Raw genomic sequence first — 19,587 nt, 5'->3', positions numbered from 1 at the left:
ATGTATGCTACTTTTTTATTTATTTTTTTTTAATTAAGTTACATATTTATATACATATTGAATTTGATGACAATACTTTGTAATTTTCTATGTGTTTTTGTGATTATACTTTACAATGCTATATAAGCCTTTTTTGTTCTTCTTCTTATATTGTTGTTCTTTTTTTTTTATCCTTATATAGATATATGTATATATTTATATTTAGAGGGAAATAAGTAAAGGGTAACTTAATTATTACTATTATTACTCAAGGCACGAAAATGCCCAAGTAATCCAGAGGTATCAAGCAACCAATTTAGTAAAATTGTACCATTGGCGTTTGTACTTAAAAACAATGCATTTTGCATAATAGCAGCCGCAACGTAAATCTATATAAAAAAAAAATGCATTAATTACATGTTGAAATTGTTCTGCATGATTTATACTTTACTTGTTGGTCTTTAGTAACAATTGGGTTTTCTAATATAGAACGAACAGCGCGTGATCCGAATCGACCTTGGCCTATTTCCCAGCATTTGTCCACAATAGCATCAAATATATATTGATTGTATTTAGGTCCCTTACGTAGACAGCATTGAACTACATAATTACCAAATTGATCTAATAATAATAATGGGACGTATGGAGCAATGTGCAAACTAATCAACTCTATCTATAATGATGGATGAATATTAAAATTACACGTATAGAAAAAAAAAATGACTTACCTGCTTATCGATAAGAACAGAGTCAATCATTTTTTGTGCAGCCCAAGTACCATTCTTATGAATACCAATAGAAGCTAAATGAGGTGCAATTCTCTCCAACATCTCCAGTTTGGTTTTATCACTACAATATTCAAAAAACTTTTGAACAACTGTATTTCCAATATAATCTATTGTTAAGAAATTAAATTAGTAACATATATGCATATATAAAATAGAAACGAATAAACTAGCTGATAGATATATACCACTACAAAGTTCTACAATTTCTTCCATACATTCTTGAGCAATAGATTCTATGATAGGTATAGATTGCCCATTATCTAAACTCTTTTTAATCTCACGAAGTCTTAGAGGACTAAGTTTACGATCTACGCTAAATTCAGGAACAGCTGGAATGGCTGAAAAATAATGAATAGGATTGCGTTCAGCTATGTATATATAATAAAAAAAAAAGTCAGTATAAGTAATAATAATAATAGCAGTAATTTTTTTTTTTTTTTTTTTTTTTTTGTTCTTCCTATACCTTCATAAGATTGGGATTCGTAACCTAACTGTTGCATAATCAATTTACGTTCAGTAGCTAAACGAGAAGCAGCAGTCGTAGTACTAGATGAATTAGTAGATATTGAAGAGCCATCTTTAGCAGCATTCATCATCATACTAGCCATAAAAATAACTGTGGCCCATTGTGATGTATTATCTTCTTGTTGCTGAGATATTACTTTATTCGTAGATGGATAAGAAGTCACTGTATTACCCGAAATAACGACATCTTGAATAATTTCGTTACTTGAGGGTGCCTTTGCAAAACCGATACGTACAGTGCTTGTACCAGGTCCTAAAATTTCCTTATTTTGCATATGTTTTCGTGCACGGACGGCATCTTCCTGACGTTCGAAATTAATAAATCCGCAATTTTTATGAGAAAGAATACGAATGGATTCAATTGTACCGAATATTTGAAAAATAGATCTCAAAATAGCAGGATTTACATTGGATGGTATATTACCAACCCCTATAAAATAGGTAAGTAAAATAAAATAGAAACAAAAAAAAAAAAAAAAAAAGGGGAGGGTATAATCTAATTATACTTAAAACATACAAAGAGATCGTGTTGGTCCTTGAGCATTTGGTCCTGCATCTTGAGTTAGAGCCATAGCTAGACTCACATCTGCTTTTCCAAATCCAACTTTTACAGTGGTACCACCCACTTTACTACCTAATCGATTCACAAGATCTTCTTTAGCCGCAATAGCTGACTCTACTGTATCAAAATTGACAAAAGCACATTCCTTATCAGATAAGATTCGAGCGCTCTCCACATGACCATATCGAGCAAACATTTTATGTAAATCAGGAACACTCAGGGATGGGCTAATATTACCTAACCAAAGAGCACGAGAAGGTATTTGCGTCTCAATATTATTAGGTGAAGATTGACGAGAGATAGGCTCTATCATACTATTATCTCCTTCATAAGAAAATAGAGGTTGATATAACAAGGATGATTTTTCATCTATTCTACTATTTGACTTGGTCGGATGATATTCCGAAGATGAATAATGATTAAAGGGAGAAAATCCATCATGGGATAAGTCAGCCATACCTAAACTAACGGCGCGTGGACGACTGAAAGAGGTTTTTTGAGGAAAAGGAGTGAATGACATCATATCTGGGGCCCCTTGGTTATCTGTCATCGTGTTTCTCGAAGAAAATGTAAAAGCACGGTGACGCGTTACTGGTTGAAGATAATGTTGCTGTTGCTGTTTCTGGTGCTGCTGCTGCTGCTGTTGCTGCTGTTGTTGTTGTGTCAAACTAGTATTCGTATTATTATTATTATTATTATTATTATTGTTACTATTACTGTTATTGTTATTATCATTATTGATCTTGTCATTAAGATCATCACCTAGGCCTAAAGAAGCTAAAGTACTTGCAATTGAATTAGTAGTGTTTTCATCTAATGGACTTGACATTCCAGAATGTAATCCGTCAGGATCTATTGGATTATGATTAGGTCTTTGTTGACTTAAGTATAGATTTGAAGAGTTTAAAGCCATAAAGGGGGATATAGTAGAAGAAGGCATTGTGCCAGCACGAGAACGTCGTATAGTCTCTGTATTAGTAGTAGAAGGTGGGGTGTAAGATAGACGTGAGTTACTACGTGAAAGAGACTTAAATTGTTGTAAATGGCTACTGATATAATATTAATTTTGGTTGTCGTTGTTGTTGTAGCTAATGTTTATTTTTAATTTATTTTATTTACCTTTGGTTCTCATTATTATCTTTACTATTTATGCTATCAGTATTTAACAAACGCAGGTTATGTTTACGGGTATTTGGGATATCAGATACCCAAGTAAAATCCATTCTGTTTTATGTACAACTTTAATATTATGTAATAATGACTGATATTAATTGTTAAAAATTATATATTATTAGTAAATGTATAAGAAGAAGAAGAAGAAGAAAAAAAACAATAATAATAAATAAAAAAGCGAATTTTTTTTTTTTTTTTTTTTTTTTTTTTTTTTTTTTTTTTTTTTTTTTTTACTCCAGTTGCTCTATACTTCAAAAAAAAAAAAAAAAAAAAAAAATTAATAATAGTGTAAATTATGCGTTTTCCAAATTTGTCGATTTCGTTTTTTACAGTACTTTGCGTTTGAAAATAGAATTTTTGAAAAATAAAAATAGAATTCATTTTTTTTTTTGGCTAATAGCATTTTTTCTAAGCCAGGCCAATTTCTCAAGTCCAATAGAAATTCTTGCCAAGTAATAGAAATTTCGCACTGTACTTGGGAAGATGGTATCCCACAATTCATGAAAAAAAAAGAGTGTCGTGCTTTTTTTTTCAAAAAAGAAAGGTGCGGCGGTTGTAATTTATTAATTTACATCTGCAAAAATTCGTAATCTATGACCGTTTTTTAAAGAGGCACCGTAATTTCAAAAAAAAAAAAAAAGGTGACGTTATCCCTCTTTTTATTTTTAAAAGAGATTTATATGTTGCGTTTTCCTTTACTCATCATGTAAGATTTGGATGTTGCGTTTTCTTCGTACTCCAGACGTAGGATGATGAAGTAGCTTTTGGGGTCTGAGGGGTTGTTACTCATTATGTGAGATTTGGATGCTGCGTTTTCCTCTACTGGGTCTTCGTACTCCAGACGTAGGATGATGAAGTAGCTTTTGGGATCTGGGGGACTGTTACTCATTATGTGAGATTTGGATGCTGCGTTTTCCTCTACTGGGTCTTCGTACTCCAGACGTAGGATGATGAAGTAGCATACATAATTTTTGGGAGTATATAGTCTTTACCTTCACGTGGTTACTCCTGTAAGTAAAAGTATATTGCTTTGAAACGAAAAGAGACTTATTATTTAGATAATGAATGTGAAATAAAGCTGATGGGGTTCATGTTAAATATATATAATTAAAGAAAAGTCTATTTGAATTGTGCTTTAATTAAATAAATTTAAATCTTTCAAAGTATTTATATGTTTTGGTAGAAATAATCTAACATGAGTTTAGTGGTAACAATTATTCAATAAATTGATCTCATTAGAATTAAGTTTCTTTAGGACAATGTAGTTTTTCTTCACATAGCCTAGCAGATTTGTCATAATATTCATTTACTGTGTCTTTACTCTAATACATGTTAAATCAATTTAAGCTGTGAGTTATTTCAAGTACCATGGGTTTTCATTTAATAAAATTATATGTCACTTTAGATTAGAATGCTATGAACGACATTTATATCAACTTCATTATTTAATACCATTGTTTAAAAACATTATAATACGACTGTTTATAAAAATGATTCAGATAAGTTTAATTTTTTAAAAAATAAATTAATTGCTTATTGAAGTTTTTCTTTTCTTATTTAAATTACAAACGGCAAAACAAGGGGGGAAATATGGTACATCTAATTCATCAAGGGAAACATTTAAAAAGATTTCCTTGATGAAGTCGATTGTTCCCTTCATAGTTTGAGATGCGTTGTATATGAGCTTCAACACAGGTGGAAGAAGAAGTGGAATTTCAGCTACAGTTTCTGGCATCTTCATTCGTCTCGATCGTGATATCAACGAAACTGAGCCATTATTAAATGTCATTACCAATCCTGATATATACATTCCTATGATACAATGAGGTTAACATTGTCTTTCTTGATTGATTTCCAATTCTAACTTACCACTTATAATGAAACCAATAACCTTTGTTTTATTAGCTGAAATATTGTATTGAGTTGCAATTCTGTAATGAAAGCTTTTCAGCATTATAGGTATCTTGATATTGTTTTCATTGATCTCCTTTGTACCATTGGTGCCACGGTTGGTCAAACCAATTTCAAGACACCCAATTTCATTTGATAAATAGGTGAAACAAAGGTCGGGACGATCACCTGGAGCTTGTTTACAGATCTTGTCAATTGAGCCGATTGATCTCAAACTATTCTTGCAGTCAGCAGAGGATTGACTTCCAGTGTTTCTATTATTAAAGTAGACTAGTCAAATAACTGATTTAAACACAAATATAACATGTTTACATACGATATAACTTTAGTTTTGCTCAGTCTTTTAGACTGCTTGATAAAGCCGTAAACACCGTGCAACAAGTCCTGTTCTTTCCCATAATCATCATGTTCGTCACTGTCAACAAACAATAGTACATAATTAAGGATGCTTTGCTTAATCCAGAACTTGTCTATATCCTCCACAGGGTCAGCTTCAACATTCTGATATACGTCATAAATCTCCCTAAATGTGGCCTACAATAAGATCAAACGTTAATAAGGAAAAACATAAAATAAAGGATATATCTAGTCATTCCATTTTACCTTTCCATTTAACTTCTGTAGCATCTCATTTAATTCAATAGGAAGCTGCTCGATTAGAGCGTTGTCCTTATGAGAGTGAAGTTCAGCCATCTCTTCACTTGAAAAATAATTCTTCCAAACCTCATCATTCAAATCAAGGATATAAGAATGACCAGGGCTAATAAAATGTTAGTGACGAACAGGTATTTGTATAAAGGTTAGTAAAAGTAGTTGTAAGAAAACGAAGAGGTACATAAAGAAAAGGATAAAGAGAAGAAAACATATAGTTATACTCATAATCAAAAATACTTACTGTTCGAATTTAAAACATTTTGATGCATTGAACAAAACGTCTTCTACATTTCTTCCAGAGCTCAAAGACCATTTTTTGGTAATTTTATTATGGTTATTTTGAAGTAGAATAATGTCACTATTAGTTAACATTTTCTGGTATTCAAGAGTTGAGGTACTTTTAGAAAACGTAGTTCTAATGCTTGAAATTTGGGTAGGTGTGTATGTACTGAGGCTGTTTACTATCAGTTCCTTCCATTTATCTCCTTCTTTACGCTGGTGGTGATCTATTTGTAATTCAAGATATTTAGCTGCAGTCTTAAAACAATGTTTCCAGCTTTTTTTATACGAATCGATATTTTGATTATTGTATTTGCTAAGGATTGTCTGCTGTATATCTTGAATAAAAGCATTCCAAGTTATTTTTTCTTTTTTATTTGTTAAACTTAAAAGTGAAGAGTGAATTTCTACAGAAGAGGTAATGAATAGAAGAGTCAATAACTAAGTTCCTATCTAGGTATAAGCTTTAATTACCTTCTTTGATTTCTTCATATAATCCCATGGTAATAATAATTTATTTTAAATGTGCGTAATAACAAATATGAAAAAGAAATTGGAATACAAATATTGAAACACCAAGTAAAGTGAGAAAATAAAAAAATAAGAAAAACAGAATAGTAAATTGCCTACTAGGTGTACAAGACTGCTATGCTCCAATGTTAGGAGAGCGATGTTGTCAAGCTACTACATCTTTTTTTTTTTTTTTTTCTTAACTTGTGGGATATTTCCTACTTACGCGTCCAAGAATTTTTAAATGTTTATTTCTGTCTCGAACAAAAATGTCCGACAGTGACGCTGCGTTCTAAAAAGACATAATTAGAAATTTTGTTTAAAGTACTGGAAAAAAAAAAAGAGGACACTAAGAGACAGAATATAGGTTACATAATTCAATAGCTATTATGTAAGTCATGCATTCTATTTTATTACACTGCAGATAAAGTCTATTTTCACAATTGTTAAATGTTTGTAAAAGTAGACCTTTCACAATTGTAAAAGGTGACCTTTTACAAGAATTTTCGAAAAGTTGGAATAAATTAAAAAAAATTATATCTTCTGAAAGCGACATTTTTTCTGATTCAGAATGTATTTATTTTATTTATTTGGTCAAGAATTCATCGAGTTATTATCATTTGAAGTTTACTTTTCGCTTACATGCAATGCAAATTTCTGGGGTTTACATATTTTTTTATTGAGAATGAAATTGAATTTTATTGATAATCCCTTCAATAATTGTGATTGGCTAAATATGCATAGTGATAATTTTTTTTTAATCTTGTTACTTTTTTTTTTTACAACAAAGTCGTGAAGTATGCGTACCTATTTTTGTTATAAAATATATTCTATTCAATTTTAGAAGAGGGCATAAGCATGTTATATGAGCATTTAACGTACATTAAAAAGTTTCAACAATAAAGGTGAATATTTTTTCTATTAATTTGCTGAAAGACGCTTTAAATAAATTCGTTAAAGCTTTGAACATAATAATGCGTCTATAAAAATATAATTTATTTATATTTAAAATAAAAAATAAATAAATAAAAGTTATAGACTATACAAAAAGACATCGCAATGGTTAAATTTGCAAATAAGATTGTTGCTAATGCCTGATGACAACTGTCCCATTGAGTAATTCTCTTACATTTATAAAATGGATTCTTTAATTGAAATGACTTGCTAGTATTACTATAATATTCTTAACTGATTTATCTTTTCTACTTTTTATAATGTAATTTTTTTGCATCCTAAATTCTATTTAAACATTTTAGCAATTTATAATAAAATCGTTCCATTGTTAATTATAAATTGAATAAAAAACATTAAAGCACAGATTGATTGGTGATAGGTAGCTTTAAGTCATTGTTAGTTAATTACAATGTGTGAAGTCGTTGTTAATTCATTGCGAGTAGATGTTATAATTTTATTTTGAAATTAAAAGAAATAAAAAACGTAAGCGTTTACTGTTACAATTTTTTTTTTTAGTGCATGCTAAATTTAAATACAGACGGAAAGTGCTTTGGATGCAAAAGATAAGGAACTAGAAATTAGAAAAGACAAATTTGTGAAAACCTTGAAAGAAAAACAATATAAAAACTGTACAAAAGAAAAAATAATATGAAAAAATGACAATGGCTATTTATCTGTTTTTTTTTTTTTTTTTTTTTTTTTTTTTTTTTTTTGCAAGGTAAGTGATATTAATAAAAATATGACTTGGAAAAATGATTGCTGGTATTATAAAGCATTATACATAAACATTATCTCTGAATAATTCTGCTTAACAATAAGATATATTTTTATCTTTATTCTCCCTGAGCTATTGCTGTTACTAGAAATGAAATATTTTAAATTATTATTTTTGAAGTAAGTAACGCGTTGATACTAATTCACATTGAATATTCCAGCTATAACCAATACCAATTATTTATATGCTACTATTATGATCATTCTCTAAAGTGTTATTAAATCACAATATTCAACATTGTAGTTGTATATATAATATGTATGACTTGTATAAATAATTATGTAATTGAATATAACAGTCATAATCCTATTGAAATCTTATTGTTACATAATATAATGCATGTAACTATTATTAATACTTGAATACTATAACCATGACTATTATTAAAACTGAATGTTGAATGAATGCAATGCCTTGAAGTACAATACACTAATTTTATTTGAATAGCTTCTTCATTATTTAATAAATTATAGTTTATTTCTATTAACTTAGTTGTAAATACAACTACAGTCATAACAGGAAGCGTTTGAAATTGAACTAACTTAAAAGTTAATAATTATTTGCCTATATATTACCTTGATCTGATTAATATTTTTAATTTAATATTATAACCTTTTTTTCTCTTTATGTTAACATGTACAACTCGTTAAGTAAAGACCAAAGAGAATGTAGATGCTCAACATGCTCTACTACTGAGCTAGGATACTTAGTAGTGCATAGGCATACTGCTCGTGCTCACAAGCAAATTGATGAGCAATCCATTGTTGTAGAAGAAGGTATGCAAAGTTTACATTATTATAGCAAAATGATATATTATAATTAATAAAGTATTTAAACTAATGAACCATCTCTGAAAACTCTTTTTTTTTATTGAATCAATTGTTATTAATCGCTGTACAGAAGAAATATTTTATGATGCTAATAATGAGCAGGTTGATCTTACTGCTGATAGCATTAACAGCCATAATAATATCGATGATTTTGATTACATGGCTGATGAACAGATTTTAGAAGGTATATATTTTGGAATAATTATAATATTATGGCTTGACATTTATTTTTTGTTAATTAGATAATGATAATACTACTCAACATGAACAATTTTTGAACATCAGTTCAAATGAAGTTTTGCCCTACTTTGTAATGATATTTCTTGTATTCTTCAAATTGGAATCTATCTGTTTCTTCCTCTGAACTTTTCTTAAAGTTTATGAATGCCGTTTTTGCTTTGCTTGGGTACAATTATACATTTCCTACAAAGCTATCTACAATTAAAGCCAAAATAAATGCTAACTTCGCAATTAAAGGTATAGTATTAATATCTATTTTTAGTTTCTCCTAATATTGACTGTTACATATTTTTTATTATCAATTTTATACAATAGGAATCAAAAAGTATATTGTTTGTACCAAATGTAATTGCACCTATAATTATGAAGATATTTTGAATGGATTGATCACAAATTGCAACAATATGGTATTTAAACCATATGCTAGTTCAAAGACAAGTTGTAATACACCATTATTTACTCGAGGTGTTAATAATACTATCAAGCCATTTAAACGTTATGTATACAATTCCATAAAGTCAACATTACAAACTTTTTTTATGCGCCGTCATTTTGAGGAGAAGATTGAACATTGGAGAAATCGAACTAAAGTTGATGGACTCATGTTTGATATCTATGATGGTGCATTTTTTGAAGAATTCAAAAAGGATGGTGAAAATGAGCCTTTTGTTGCGAGAAAGGCTCTTAATGCTAAGTTTGAACGTGACTGGTTCACTCCCACAAAAGGGATGAACTATCATGTCGGTGCCATATACCTCATCATAAACAACCTCCCTCGTGACGAAAGGTTCAAGAAACATAATATGATACTTGTGGGTTTAATACCTGGACCTTCGGAGCCTGCTATTTCTGACGTCAATCATTTTCTGAAGCCAATGGTGGATGAGCTACTTGAACTATTTGAGGGCGTCAGAATGCAGACCTTTGCTAGTCCACAGGGCAAATAATCCGTTGTGCTTTGATGACTGTGAACTGTGACCTGCCAGCTTTAAAAAGACTTGTGGTTCACCTGGTATAACTCTTCCTTTCCTTGCCATAAATGTTCTAGTCCTTTTCCTGCACAAGAGGGTCGTCCCCAATTGAGATGCTTTGCCAACGTTGATTACGAAACATGGTCACTTCGTGATAAAGAATCCAACTATCAGCAAGCCCTTCTTTGGAGAAATGCAAGGACATTAACGGAACGTAAAACGATCGAAAAGAAGTATGGTGTACGTTGGAGTGAGCTCCATCGACTTGGTTATTTTGACGTCGTTAGATGTTCCATAGTCGATGGGCTCCATAACCTTTACCTTGGTACGGCCAAAAGAATGGTAGATTTTTGGAAATCTGAACAAAAGCCAAACAGTTCACAATGTTACTTGACAAACAGAGATTTAGCAGATATGGCTGTAGATGCAAAAAAACTGATTGTTCCTCCTCAGTTTACGACAATAAGCTCAAAAATATCTGCTAATTTCTCTGGTTTCAAAGGTGATGAGTTCCGTTCATGGACAATTGTTTATTCTGCTATACTTCTAAAAGGACGTTTAATTGGTGAGCATATGATGAACTGGTTGCGTTTTGTAATGGCTAATCAGATACTTGCATCATCAACAATAACTGTATCTGAAGTTAACGAAGCTCATAATTTACTTGTAGAATTTATCAAAAACAATGTCGACCTCTATGGTCCTAATTTCATAACACCAAATATGCATATGCATCTACATTTACAACAAACAATTTATGATTTTGGGCCACTTTATTCTACTTGGTTATATAGCTTCGAACGTGCCAATGGTGATATCAAAAAAATTGATATCAATTTTAAAGAAGGACTCGAGTTCACCTATATGGAAAAGTTTCTTCAGCAAGTCCATGTTCAAGATTACTTACAAATGCTTCCTGATTCATTAAAAGGCAATACAATTATAATGAATGTATTGAAACATTTGATCCCAAATGAGCAATTTAAACAAGATGAACTGATTTTGGACGATGAAGATATGGAAGATTTGGTAGAATTAGATAGAAATGATAATAACTCATTACACCAAGAAAGGAGCAACGGCCAAGATTATTTGTTTGATTTAGAAACTTTCCTTACTAGTTCAATTAATACAGGCATTATTCTAACTGGTAGTGAACCTTTACCTCCTTCAGCATTACCGTTAAATACAAGAAAAGTTATAATAATGAATAATCATCATTATAATTATCTATATGAATTCTACCGATCTGTATATAGTGCCAGCTTTACCATCAAGAAGATTACTGATAATGCTCCCTCCTCATATCTCACAGCCATCATTAGTGATCAAATTCAAAAGTTCGATAGAGTCAACTTGGCAGGGCAACTATTTAGATGTATGGAAAGTAGAACAGACAGAGGCGCATATATTCAAGCAATGGTTCCTTTAGAAGACGGATGTTTTAGAGTTGGCAAAATACTCTATTTTTTTACTAATGAAGTATTTTTCCCTAACAATGATAATCTTTTTGGACCTCCTGTTGTTAAAAAGCATTTCTTTGCTTTTGTTCGTTGGTATAAGCCTTCTGTTAATCAGTTCTCTTCTTTTGATATTCATAATGTTGAAGTATGGAAAAATGAATTTGAAGCCGACAGTATTTTATCCATTTTACCACTTTGTCAAATACATACCTGTGTCGCACTTGCTCCATATATCGATAGCAATGTTTTAGTACTTCCTTTGCCTCGAAGAACAATTGGCATGTAAATCCTTTTTTTTATTATCATTATGTCTACGTTTATGTCTATGTTTATGTCTATGTTTATGTCTATGTTTATGCTTCTATTTATACTTATGTTCAACTTTTTTATTCATGTTTTTTATATCTTATAATACAAAATATATCCTTTTTCATATGCTATCAAATTACGTTTACTATTATCTTTACATTTTATATTTATTATTTGATTTTCAAAAAAAAAAAAAAAAATTAAGAATTGAATGCCCAAGCAGGAAAATCAGCTTCATTGAGATGTCTAGGAAATGGTATAACTTCTTCTGAATATATTCGGTTCAAACGATTATTCCTTTGAACTTTTCCTGATGCATTATCCTCAGGGTTCCTCCATTGATCATCAAGGTCATCTATTAGTTGGTTAAACTATGTATGAAGGAGGAAAATGTAAGTTTTTTTTTTTTTTTTTTTTTTAATTAACTAATATTACCCTTTCACTTCTGAATGAAGGACGCATAACCTTGATAACTTTACTACCATCAGGGTTCTTTTCGCCAGCTTCTTCTTCATCAGACATCCATCCTACAATCATCAACTTCTCCAGATCCTCTTGATATGCTTGAGGATATGTATCCCAATTCTTTTGTATTACAGTTAAACGACGAGCAAGTTTCTATTAGTAAAAGGAATGGATAGAGGATATAGACAAGAGCAATAATGTATAGGATATCATATAATGAAGGTAAATATGTTAATAAATATAATTACTTTTATATATAAATATATACTTTATTCTTATTAAAACTTACAGCATCCTTAATGCTTCTTGTAGCATTTTTGGTATTTCTTGCTACCCTTTGCTCTGGTAGCATTTTCAGTTCTCGCTTCTTATTATTGAACATGTCAGAAAGTATTCTATGCAAGGCTACATCCGACACCGGATACTTTCCGACATGTCTTCTTCCGTACTCCATCATCGCTAAACGAGCTGGCTTATTAAGTTTATCCATGAAAGTCCTCTGATAATTAAATTGAGGACATTCTTCTGGCAAGTTCACTAAACGACTTCTTATCAATTTCTATTATGAATCAATAGATCAATCAGTAAATATTATTTATTGATATATATACTAAATTTACCCCAATTGCCTTAATGTCTTTTCTGTGATCAATCGAATTCTTTGTTAATACAGAAGAAGATGCTGGCTCCTGTTGCAATTGCTCTAAAGTATTACATACTATTTGCAATTGTGAAGTAAGTTGACCAATTTGTTGCTTACAATTGGCTAATCGATTAGAAAGATTAGCATTATCTTGCTTCAGTTGCTCAACCAAAGTATTATTGATATTGTTAGAGCTCATGGTGGCAGTGTCCCTATTATTTCTTGAAGGAACACTAATTTGTACAGCGTTTGTTCTATTGATGCTGCTTGCTTGGCCTCCTAGTCTTTCTTGTAAAGTTCTATGACGCTTATTGTTTACAGATGAGTTGAACATTATTATTAATGGTTAAAGATAAGTAAGGTAAAATAATGGAGATAAAGAGTTATATTTTATAAAATGATGAGCTTGATCTCAACAAAAAGACTTGTTATTTATAGGGCTCTAGTTTGTATGTAAAACATTACAAATGAATCAAATGTCTCAATATGAATTTATTATGCATTTTGTTTTTGATTTTGTTTCTGTTTCTTTTTTTTTCTTGTCCATTATTTTTTTTTCATTTACTTTTCTTTTTATTTTATATCTAGTATAAACACTTCGCTGGAATATGTAATTATATATAGTAGTAGTAAATCTAATCTTTGTATTTTCTAATTCTAATTGTAATATTGAAAAGTAGAAATGATCTATGGTTTTCGAACAATGACTGTATCTTTTTTTTTTTATCTCTCAAACAAACTTAAAGTTATAGCTTTTTAACATTTTAATTGATTTATTTCTATTCTTTATTAGTCTGCAGTTTCTCCTTGTCTCTTTGAATTAAACTTTTGATAAAAGTAAAGGTAAATTATACGTTATAATCTTTGAATAATTCTTATTAAAGTTAAGGTATATGTTATTTTATGTAGAAGAAGAAAAAAACATATTCTTTAGTAAAGCCCCATTATAAATTATTGGAATTAAAAACAGTAATAGGTAAACTATACTATAACTCTTTTATATGATGAATAGATATGTTGTGATATTAGATATTTATTATATTTTTTTGTTTAGGTAGGTATATGAAGACAACATCCACTCTGTTTATTAACATATAGAATTAAAAAAGAACTTTTTTTTTTTGATAGTAAGTAATAAATGTAAACCTATACTAATCTATTACTACTGATACTAATTTAATGATTCCTCATTGATATGTAGAAAAAAAGATATGGCTATATCCTCATTACTATATTACAAGTATTAGCTATCCTTTCCTCATCGTTGTCTATACGCAGCGTGTATATATTTTTTTTATTATGCATTATATCTATTATCTACATTATTATCCTAAAAAGGAATAAATAAAGACAAATCAAACTATTTTTTAAAAAAAACAATACAAACTCCATTAGTAAATGTATTTTAAAGATGACAAAATATATCGAATAAAAAAGCATTTATTTTAAATGCAAAGGCCAATAAAAGGCTATAATGTTATACAGCTTTACCTAAAATATAATGAAATAAAGCCAATAACAGATCTGACCTGTCAAGTGAAACCTTGTTAAATTAGACTTTTAACAATTGTAAAATTAGACATTTCAGTATTGTTTTACAATTGTTGTATTAGACACTTTTACAATTGTTAAAATATACTGACAGTGTCAGGTTTTACAATGTAAAATCACACATTTTACAATTGTGAAAAGAGACTGAAAAGAGACTGAAACTACACATTTCAGTCTTGTTTTACAATTGTAAAATTAGACATTTATCTGCAGTGTTAGGTTAATTTTTTATAACGTTGAACTACTGATTTTATTATAATTATATTTAACATGTAATTCTTTATAATAGCATATATCCTTCCCTTTTTTTTTTTTTTTCAAGTATATTATTAATATGCAGATGTTTTCTAGTTTTAAAATGTTTACTTGAATGTATAAAATTAATAAAGTAATGCATTCATAATTTAAAGTGTCGCTTTCAGAAATAAAATTAATTAAAAATTACTTTTCTCAGTAAAAAGGTTTTATTCAATAACGGAATAGCTTCCTTATACTCTTTCAATGACTGCTACTTTTATGCAGTTACTCGATGCTTAAAAACTCGGTAGGCTTTAATCCAAAGGTTTCCCAGAATTCAGTTGAATCGAGTCTAGGATGAATCTTATTGTTTTCAATGATATCTTCTAAGGAACCATTGCCTAAGGCCTCGTGACAGTCTTTGTCATTCATTGCTAAATCCCTGGCTATCTTGATTTGTTCTATACTTCCCCAAGTTAAAAATAATTTAATCCAATCGTAACAACCTGTGTCTGAAACAATCCATCTTTCCCCACGTTTAAATTGATTATGTACAGCCAAGATAGCTCTTGCAACATCTTTACCATGAATGAGATGAAGTTGACGTCTTAGTAATTTATCTTTAATAGCTTCTTTAGATGAAAATCGAGGAACCCAGCCCTTAGGTTGTCTATATATCAAAAAAATGAATTAAGCATTTCCTCTTTTATTTTATTTATTTATTTATTTTTTTTTTTTTGGTTTTCACCTTTGATTTCCCCAAAGCCCTGATAGGTGAAGTACCGTACCTCCACGCTCAAGAATAATATCCTCAGCTCCAATACGACCTGTGTCCTTTGACCTATCTAAAGGCGTATGTCTGTTTGCAGGGTTGCCGACAAAAGGACGTGTCGATGATAATAGTATCCATTGAGAAGGATTACCGTGCCTTTTTTCATAAGAATCCATTAAAACTGTCAGACATTCAGGTTGCATGATTGGGAATGTGATGAGAACAGTCTTAGAATACGGCAATTGTGTTACATCGACATCATGACAAATATTCGGTAATGACCATTGAATTGTATCATTTCTACCATCTCGAGTTGTAGCAGCAAAGTTTAAATTCATAGAAATCATAAGCTCGGCTAAAAATTGGCCTGTCCATCCTAGTCCTAGAATTAATATAGGAAGGGCGTTAGTGATAACTCGTTGTTCCATTATGAAGTAAAGATAAATAAACGGACAAATGAAATACAGCTTTTTTTTTTCAATTTTATCAAATTGTAGAAAACTAAATTTTACTTGCCGCAAAAGTCTGTATTGATATACTGCTTTATTCAACTCAAACGCTCAAAATTATTACATCGAATAGGGGATTATAAAGATAGAGTATGGTTTGGCTGGATTTAGTCTCCATTGTAAATGATTGATTAAAATCAACTACTGCCAATAAATACATACGTATAATAACCAGTATACTCATTTTATTTTACTTTATATAAGTACTCTTTTTTGACTTTATTAGCCTTGCATCAGCAGTAATAGTAGGTATATTAGTCACTCTATTATAGCCATGAATAGAATAGAGAAGAAATGCAATAAATAAAGAAAAAAAAAGTTCGAAAAGAACAAGCAGGGTTAATATAAAGAGAGTCAGTGTTATTAAATATATACATGCTAGAAATACTTAAAAGAGGAAGTTTAGAAACTTACAGTAGTTTATAATAATAATAAAAAAAAAGTTTACTTCGTATAGAATGAAAAGTATTATGAACAATTATATAAAGTCTTTTTTGAGGGCTTAGAGGCAAAATCTTTAGAAACAATTTTACTGGTAATATAATAATATATTACGTAAGCAAGCAAAGTTCTGCTGTACTATTTACTTGTGCTGATAATACTCTTTTCATTTAAACTACTCTTTTTTCATATAATACTAACGGCTGTTTATACTATCTATCTTCTTTTTTTCTATATTATTCATTGATCTGTATGCAAGCTTATTGTCTGTACATGCTTTGAAATTTAAAAAGATGTATTACGTGACGTTTTGTTTGCTTTCTTAATTAGGAGAATATTGCATAAAATACATTTATCTTTAGAATATAGAAAAAAGATAGAGACATCAACAGTCATCTATATCTACAAATATTTAGAAACATGAAAGATAGAATGGAATATACGTCAATTTTAGCCAATAAAAATTTGTTATGAAATTATACCTTTAGCTTGAATAATTTTTTATTGGATATTTTGCAATTGCGCAATCACGTCCCTGAGTCGCTACATGTATAGTTAATCATAAGTCGACAAAAAAATATAAAACTTGAAAATGTTTGAATATACCTATCTCTTACACTCCCTTTTTTTTTCGTTCACTTTGGATTTAAATTATACTTGAAAATGGCTAATACTCCTCATGGTGGTGTTCTTAAGGATCTTTATCTTCGTGATGCAAATAAGGAAGAACTCCTAAGAGCTGAAGCTTGTACTTTACCTTCAATTATCTTGACAGAACGTCAGTTATGTGATCTTGAGCTTATATTAAATGGTGGTTTTTCTCCACTTGAAGGTTTCTTAAATGAAAAGGACTATAATAGGTAATAATCATTAAGGTCAGATAAGAGTATCATGTTGTGCTTATTCTTTAATATTAGTGTAGTTGAAAATATGCGACTTTCAAGTGGTTTGTTATGGCCAATTCCTATTAATCTTGATGTTAGTAAAAGGGAAATTGAAGATAATAAAATTGAGCCTTCAAGACGTATTACTCTATTAGATCCTCGAGATTATGAACCTTTAGCCATTTTGACTGTAGAAGATATTTATAGACCTGATAAATCAAAGGAAGCTAAATTTGTTTATGGAGCTGATGATTCTGCTCACCCAGCTGTAAACTATCTTCATCATATTGCCAAGGAATTCTATATAGGTGGACTCTTGGAAGCTATTCAAGCTCCTTCTCATTATGATTATGTTTCTAATAGATGTAAGTATCTGATAAGTAATTGTTTAAAAAAAAAGATGAAGGAAATGGAATGGAAAACAAAGCAGTTAAAGATAGATGTGTTTAAAGCTAAAAAAACTATAAAAAAAAACAGATACTCCTACTGAATTGCGTGCTCATTTCAAAAAGCTTCAATGGACACGTGTTGTTGCTTTCCAGACTCGTAATCCTATGCATCGTGCTCATAGAGAATTAACTGTTAGAGCTGCTCGTCACCGTAAAGCACATTTGCTCATTCATCCAGTAGTCGGTCTGACTAAACCTGGAGATATTGATCATTACACTCGTGTTCGAGTCTATAAGGCTTTAATGCCAAAATATCCTAATGGTATGGCTGAGCTTAGTCTACTTCCTTTAGCTATGCGTATGGGTGGTCCTCGAGAGGCTGTCTGGCACGCATTAATTCGTAAAAACCATGGTGTTACACATTTCATTGTGGGTCGTGATCATGCTGGTCCTGGTAAGAACTCTCAGGGTGTTGACTTTTATGGTCCCTATGATGCTCAAAAATTAGTTGAACAATATAAAGATGAAATTGGTATTGAGATTGTTCCCTTCCAGATGGTTACCTATTCCCCAGAAACAGATGAATACATTCCTGCAGATGAGATCCCCGAAGGCGTAAAGACATTGAACATCAGTGGTACTGAACTCCGTCGTCGACTTAAGTTAGGTTTACCTATTCCTGAATGGTTCTCTTATCCTGAAGTTGTTTCTGTATTGCGTCAATCACATCCTCCTCGTGGTCAGCAAGGTTTTACAATCTTCTTTACAGGCCTTCATGCCTCTGGTAAGAATGCTATAGCCCATGCTCTCCAAGTCTCTTTAAATCAAGAATCTACTCGTACTGTTTCACTTTTAGCTGGTGAAAATATTCGGGCTGAATTATCTTCAGAGTTAGGATTCTCTAAACGTGATCGTGATATCAATATTGCTCGTCAGGCGTTTGTTGCTGGAGAGTTGACTCGTGCTGGTGCTGCTGCCATTTTAGCTCCCATTGCACCTTATGCTGAAGCTCGCGATGCTGCTAGAAAGACGATTGAACAGTTTGGTGGCTTTTATCTTATTTATGTCTCCACTCCACTTGAAGAATGTATTAAGCGTGATCAAGAAGGTATTTACGAGCGTGCCAAACGTGGCGAAATCAAGGAGTTCACAGGCCTTGATGCACCTTATGAAGCACCTAGTAATGCAGATTTAACAGTAGACATTACAAAACAATCTGTTTCTCAAGCTGTTCATGAAATTATTCTATTACTTGAGAAAGACGGTTACATTGGCTCTGCTTAATATTATATCCTAATAATATGAATTATATATGGGTATTGACATATTTATAGATAGATTTTTTCTTTTTCCTTTTCTTTGTCGTTGTATTTATATTCACATATGCATCATAATAAATAATTTTAAATGTATACACATATTTACACATTTATGATCAAGGTGTATAATTTTATTGTCTATACAGCCTAGAAAAAATAAAATGAATGTGCACTTTATTTGAGACTGACATCTAAACTCTCTCTCTCTCTCTTTCTCTCTATTTTTTTATTTTATTTAAACTGCTTAATATTAACTCCAAGGTATATATGCATATAATATTAATTCAAAAAGTTGCTATAATTATAGTATAGCTATAGTCCTTATTATTGTGGGATATTTGTTCAATCATTATTATGATGTGCAGTTTACATCTTGACTAATTAGTGATATTAATTGTATATATGAAAGCTTATGACAAGAAGATACGAATTATGTATATATAATTATCATTCT

General features: G+C 30.5%; 8 protein-coding genes across 8 annotated transcripts; 3 read left to right on the top strand and 5 right to left on the bottom strand.

The window, feature by feature from the left end:
- Positions 1–8: 8 nt before the first annotated feature.
- Positions 9–3,167, bottom strand: BX663DRAFT_511676 (uncharacterized protein). Its single transcript, XM_051527915.1, has 7 exons — positions 2,974–3,167; positions 1,810–2,903; positions 1,231–1,722; positions 953–1,135; positions 708–874; positions 431–652; positions 9–368 (listed from the first exon to the last, which is right to left on the bottom strand). The coding sequence occupies exons 1-7, from the start codon at positions 3,075–3,077 to the stop codon at positions 228–230; spliced, it is 2,403 nt and encodes an 800-aa protein (XP_051382063.1). The 5' UTR covers positions 3,078–3,167; the 3' UTR covers positions 9–227.
- A 1,301-nt stretch (positions 3,168–4,468) lies between these two features.
- Positions 4,469–6,579, bottom strand: BX663DRAFT_511671 (uncharacterized protein). The gene is made up of 6 exons (XM_051527914.1): positions 6,346–6,579; positions 5,834–6,278; positions 5,542–5,698; positions 5,255–5,472; positions 4,897–5,192; positions 4,469–4,839 (listed from the first exon to the last, which is right to left on the bottom strand). The coding sequence occupies exons 1-6, from the start codon at positions 6,371–6,373 to the stop codon at positions 4,553–4,555; spliced, it is 1,431 nt and encodes a 476-aa protein (XP_051382062.1). The 5' UTR covers positions 6,374–6,579; the 3' UTR covers positions 4,469–4,552.
- Positions 6,580–8,645: 2,066 nt separating this feature from the next.
- Positions 8,646–9,490, top strand: BX663DRAFT_80962 (uncharacterized protein). Its single transcript, XM_051532326.1, has 3 exons — positions 8,646–8,886; positions 9,011–9,124; positions 9,183–9,490. The coding sequence occupies exons 1-3, from the start codon at positions 8,745–8,747 to the stop codon at positions 9,302–9,304; spliced, it is 378 nt and encodes a 125-aa protein (XP_051382061.1). The 5' UTR covers positions 8,646–8,744; the 3' UTR covers positions 9,305–9,490.
- Positions 9,491–10,308: 818 nt separating this feature from the next.
- Positions 10,309–12,269, top strand: BX663DRAFT_80897 (uncharacterized protein). The gene has a single exon (XM_051532325.1). It carries the CDS (start codon positions 10,491–10,493, stop codon positions 11,898–11,900), a length of 1,410 nt encoding a protein of 469 aa, XP_051382060.1. The 5' UTR covers positions 10,309–10,490; the 3' UTR covers positions 11,901–12,269.
- BX663DRAFT_511665 (uncharacterized protein) lies at positions 11,950–12,724 on the bottom strand. Its single transcript, XM_051527913.1, has 2 exons — positions 12,359–12,724; positions 11,950–12,294 (listed from the first exon to the last, which is right to left on the bottom strand). Exons 1-2 carry the CDS (start codon positions 12,443–12,445, stop codon positions 12,124–12,126), a joined length of 258 nt encoding a protein of 85 aa, XP_051382059.1. The 5' UTR covers positions 12,446–12,724; the 3' UTR covers positions 11,950–12,123.
- Positions 12,725–12,925: 201 nt separating this feature from the next.
- BX663DRAFT_511662 (uncharacterized protein) lies at positions 12,926–13,622 on the bottom strand. Its single transcript, XM_051527912.1, has one exon. It carries the CDS (start codon positions 13,363–13,365, stop codon positions 12,970–12,972), a length of 396 nt encoding a protein of 131 aa, XP_051382058.1. The 5' UTR covers positions 13,366–13,622; the 3' UTR covers positions 12,926–12,969.
- A 1,482-nt stretch (positions 13,623–15,104) lies between these two features.
- BX663DRAFT_436093 (uncharacterized protein) lies at positions 15,105–16,019 on the bottom strand (the record flags this gene model as incomplete). Its single annotated transcript, XM_051523157.1, has 2 exons — positions 15,105–15,489; positions 15,568–16,019. 2 exons carry the CDS (start codon positions 16,017–16,019, stop codon positions 15,105–15,107), a joined length of 837 nt encoding a protein of 278 aa, XP_051382057.1.
- A 1,145-nt stretch (positions 16,020–17,164) lies between these two features.
- Positions 17,165–19,329, top strand: BX663DRAFT_511656 (sulfate adenylyltransferase). The gene is made up of 3 exons (XM_051527911.1): positions 17,165–17,401; positions 17,459–17,790; positions 17,903–19,329. Exons 1-3 carry the CDS (start codon positions 17,205–17,207, stop codon positions 19,096–19,098), a joined length of 1,725 nt encoding a protein of 574 aa, XP_051382056.1. The 5' UTR covers positions 17,165–17,204; the 3' UTR covers positions 19,099–19,329.
- The last annotated feature ends 258 nt before the right edge of the window (positions 19,330–19,587 follow it).

This window comes from Cokeromyces recurvatus (genome assembly GCF_025118155.1).
Source record: "Cokeromyces recurvatus strain NRRL 2243 chromosome Unknown BX663scaffold_15, whole genome shotgun sequence".
Classification (NCBI taxonomy): domain Eukaryota; kingdom Fungi; phylum Mucoromycota; class Mucoromycetes; order Mucorales; family Mucoraceae; genus Cokeromyces; species Cokeromyces recurvatus.
Note: the sequence above shows the minus strand (reverse complement) of the source record. Positions and strands in the feature narration are given on the sequence as shown.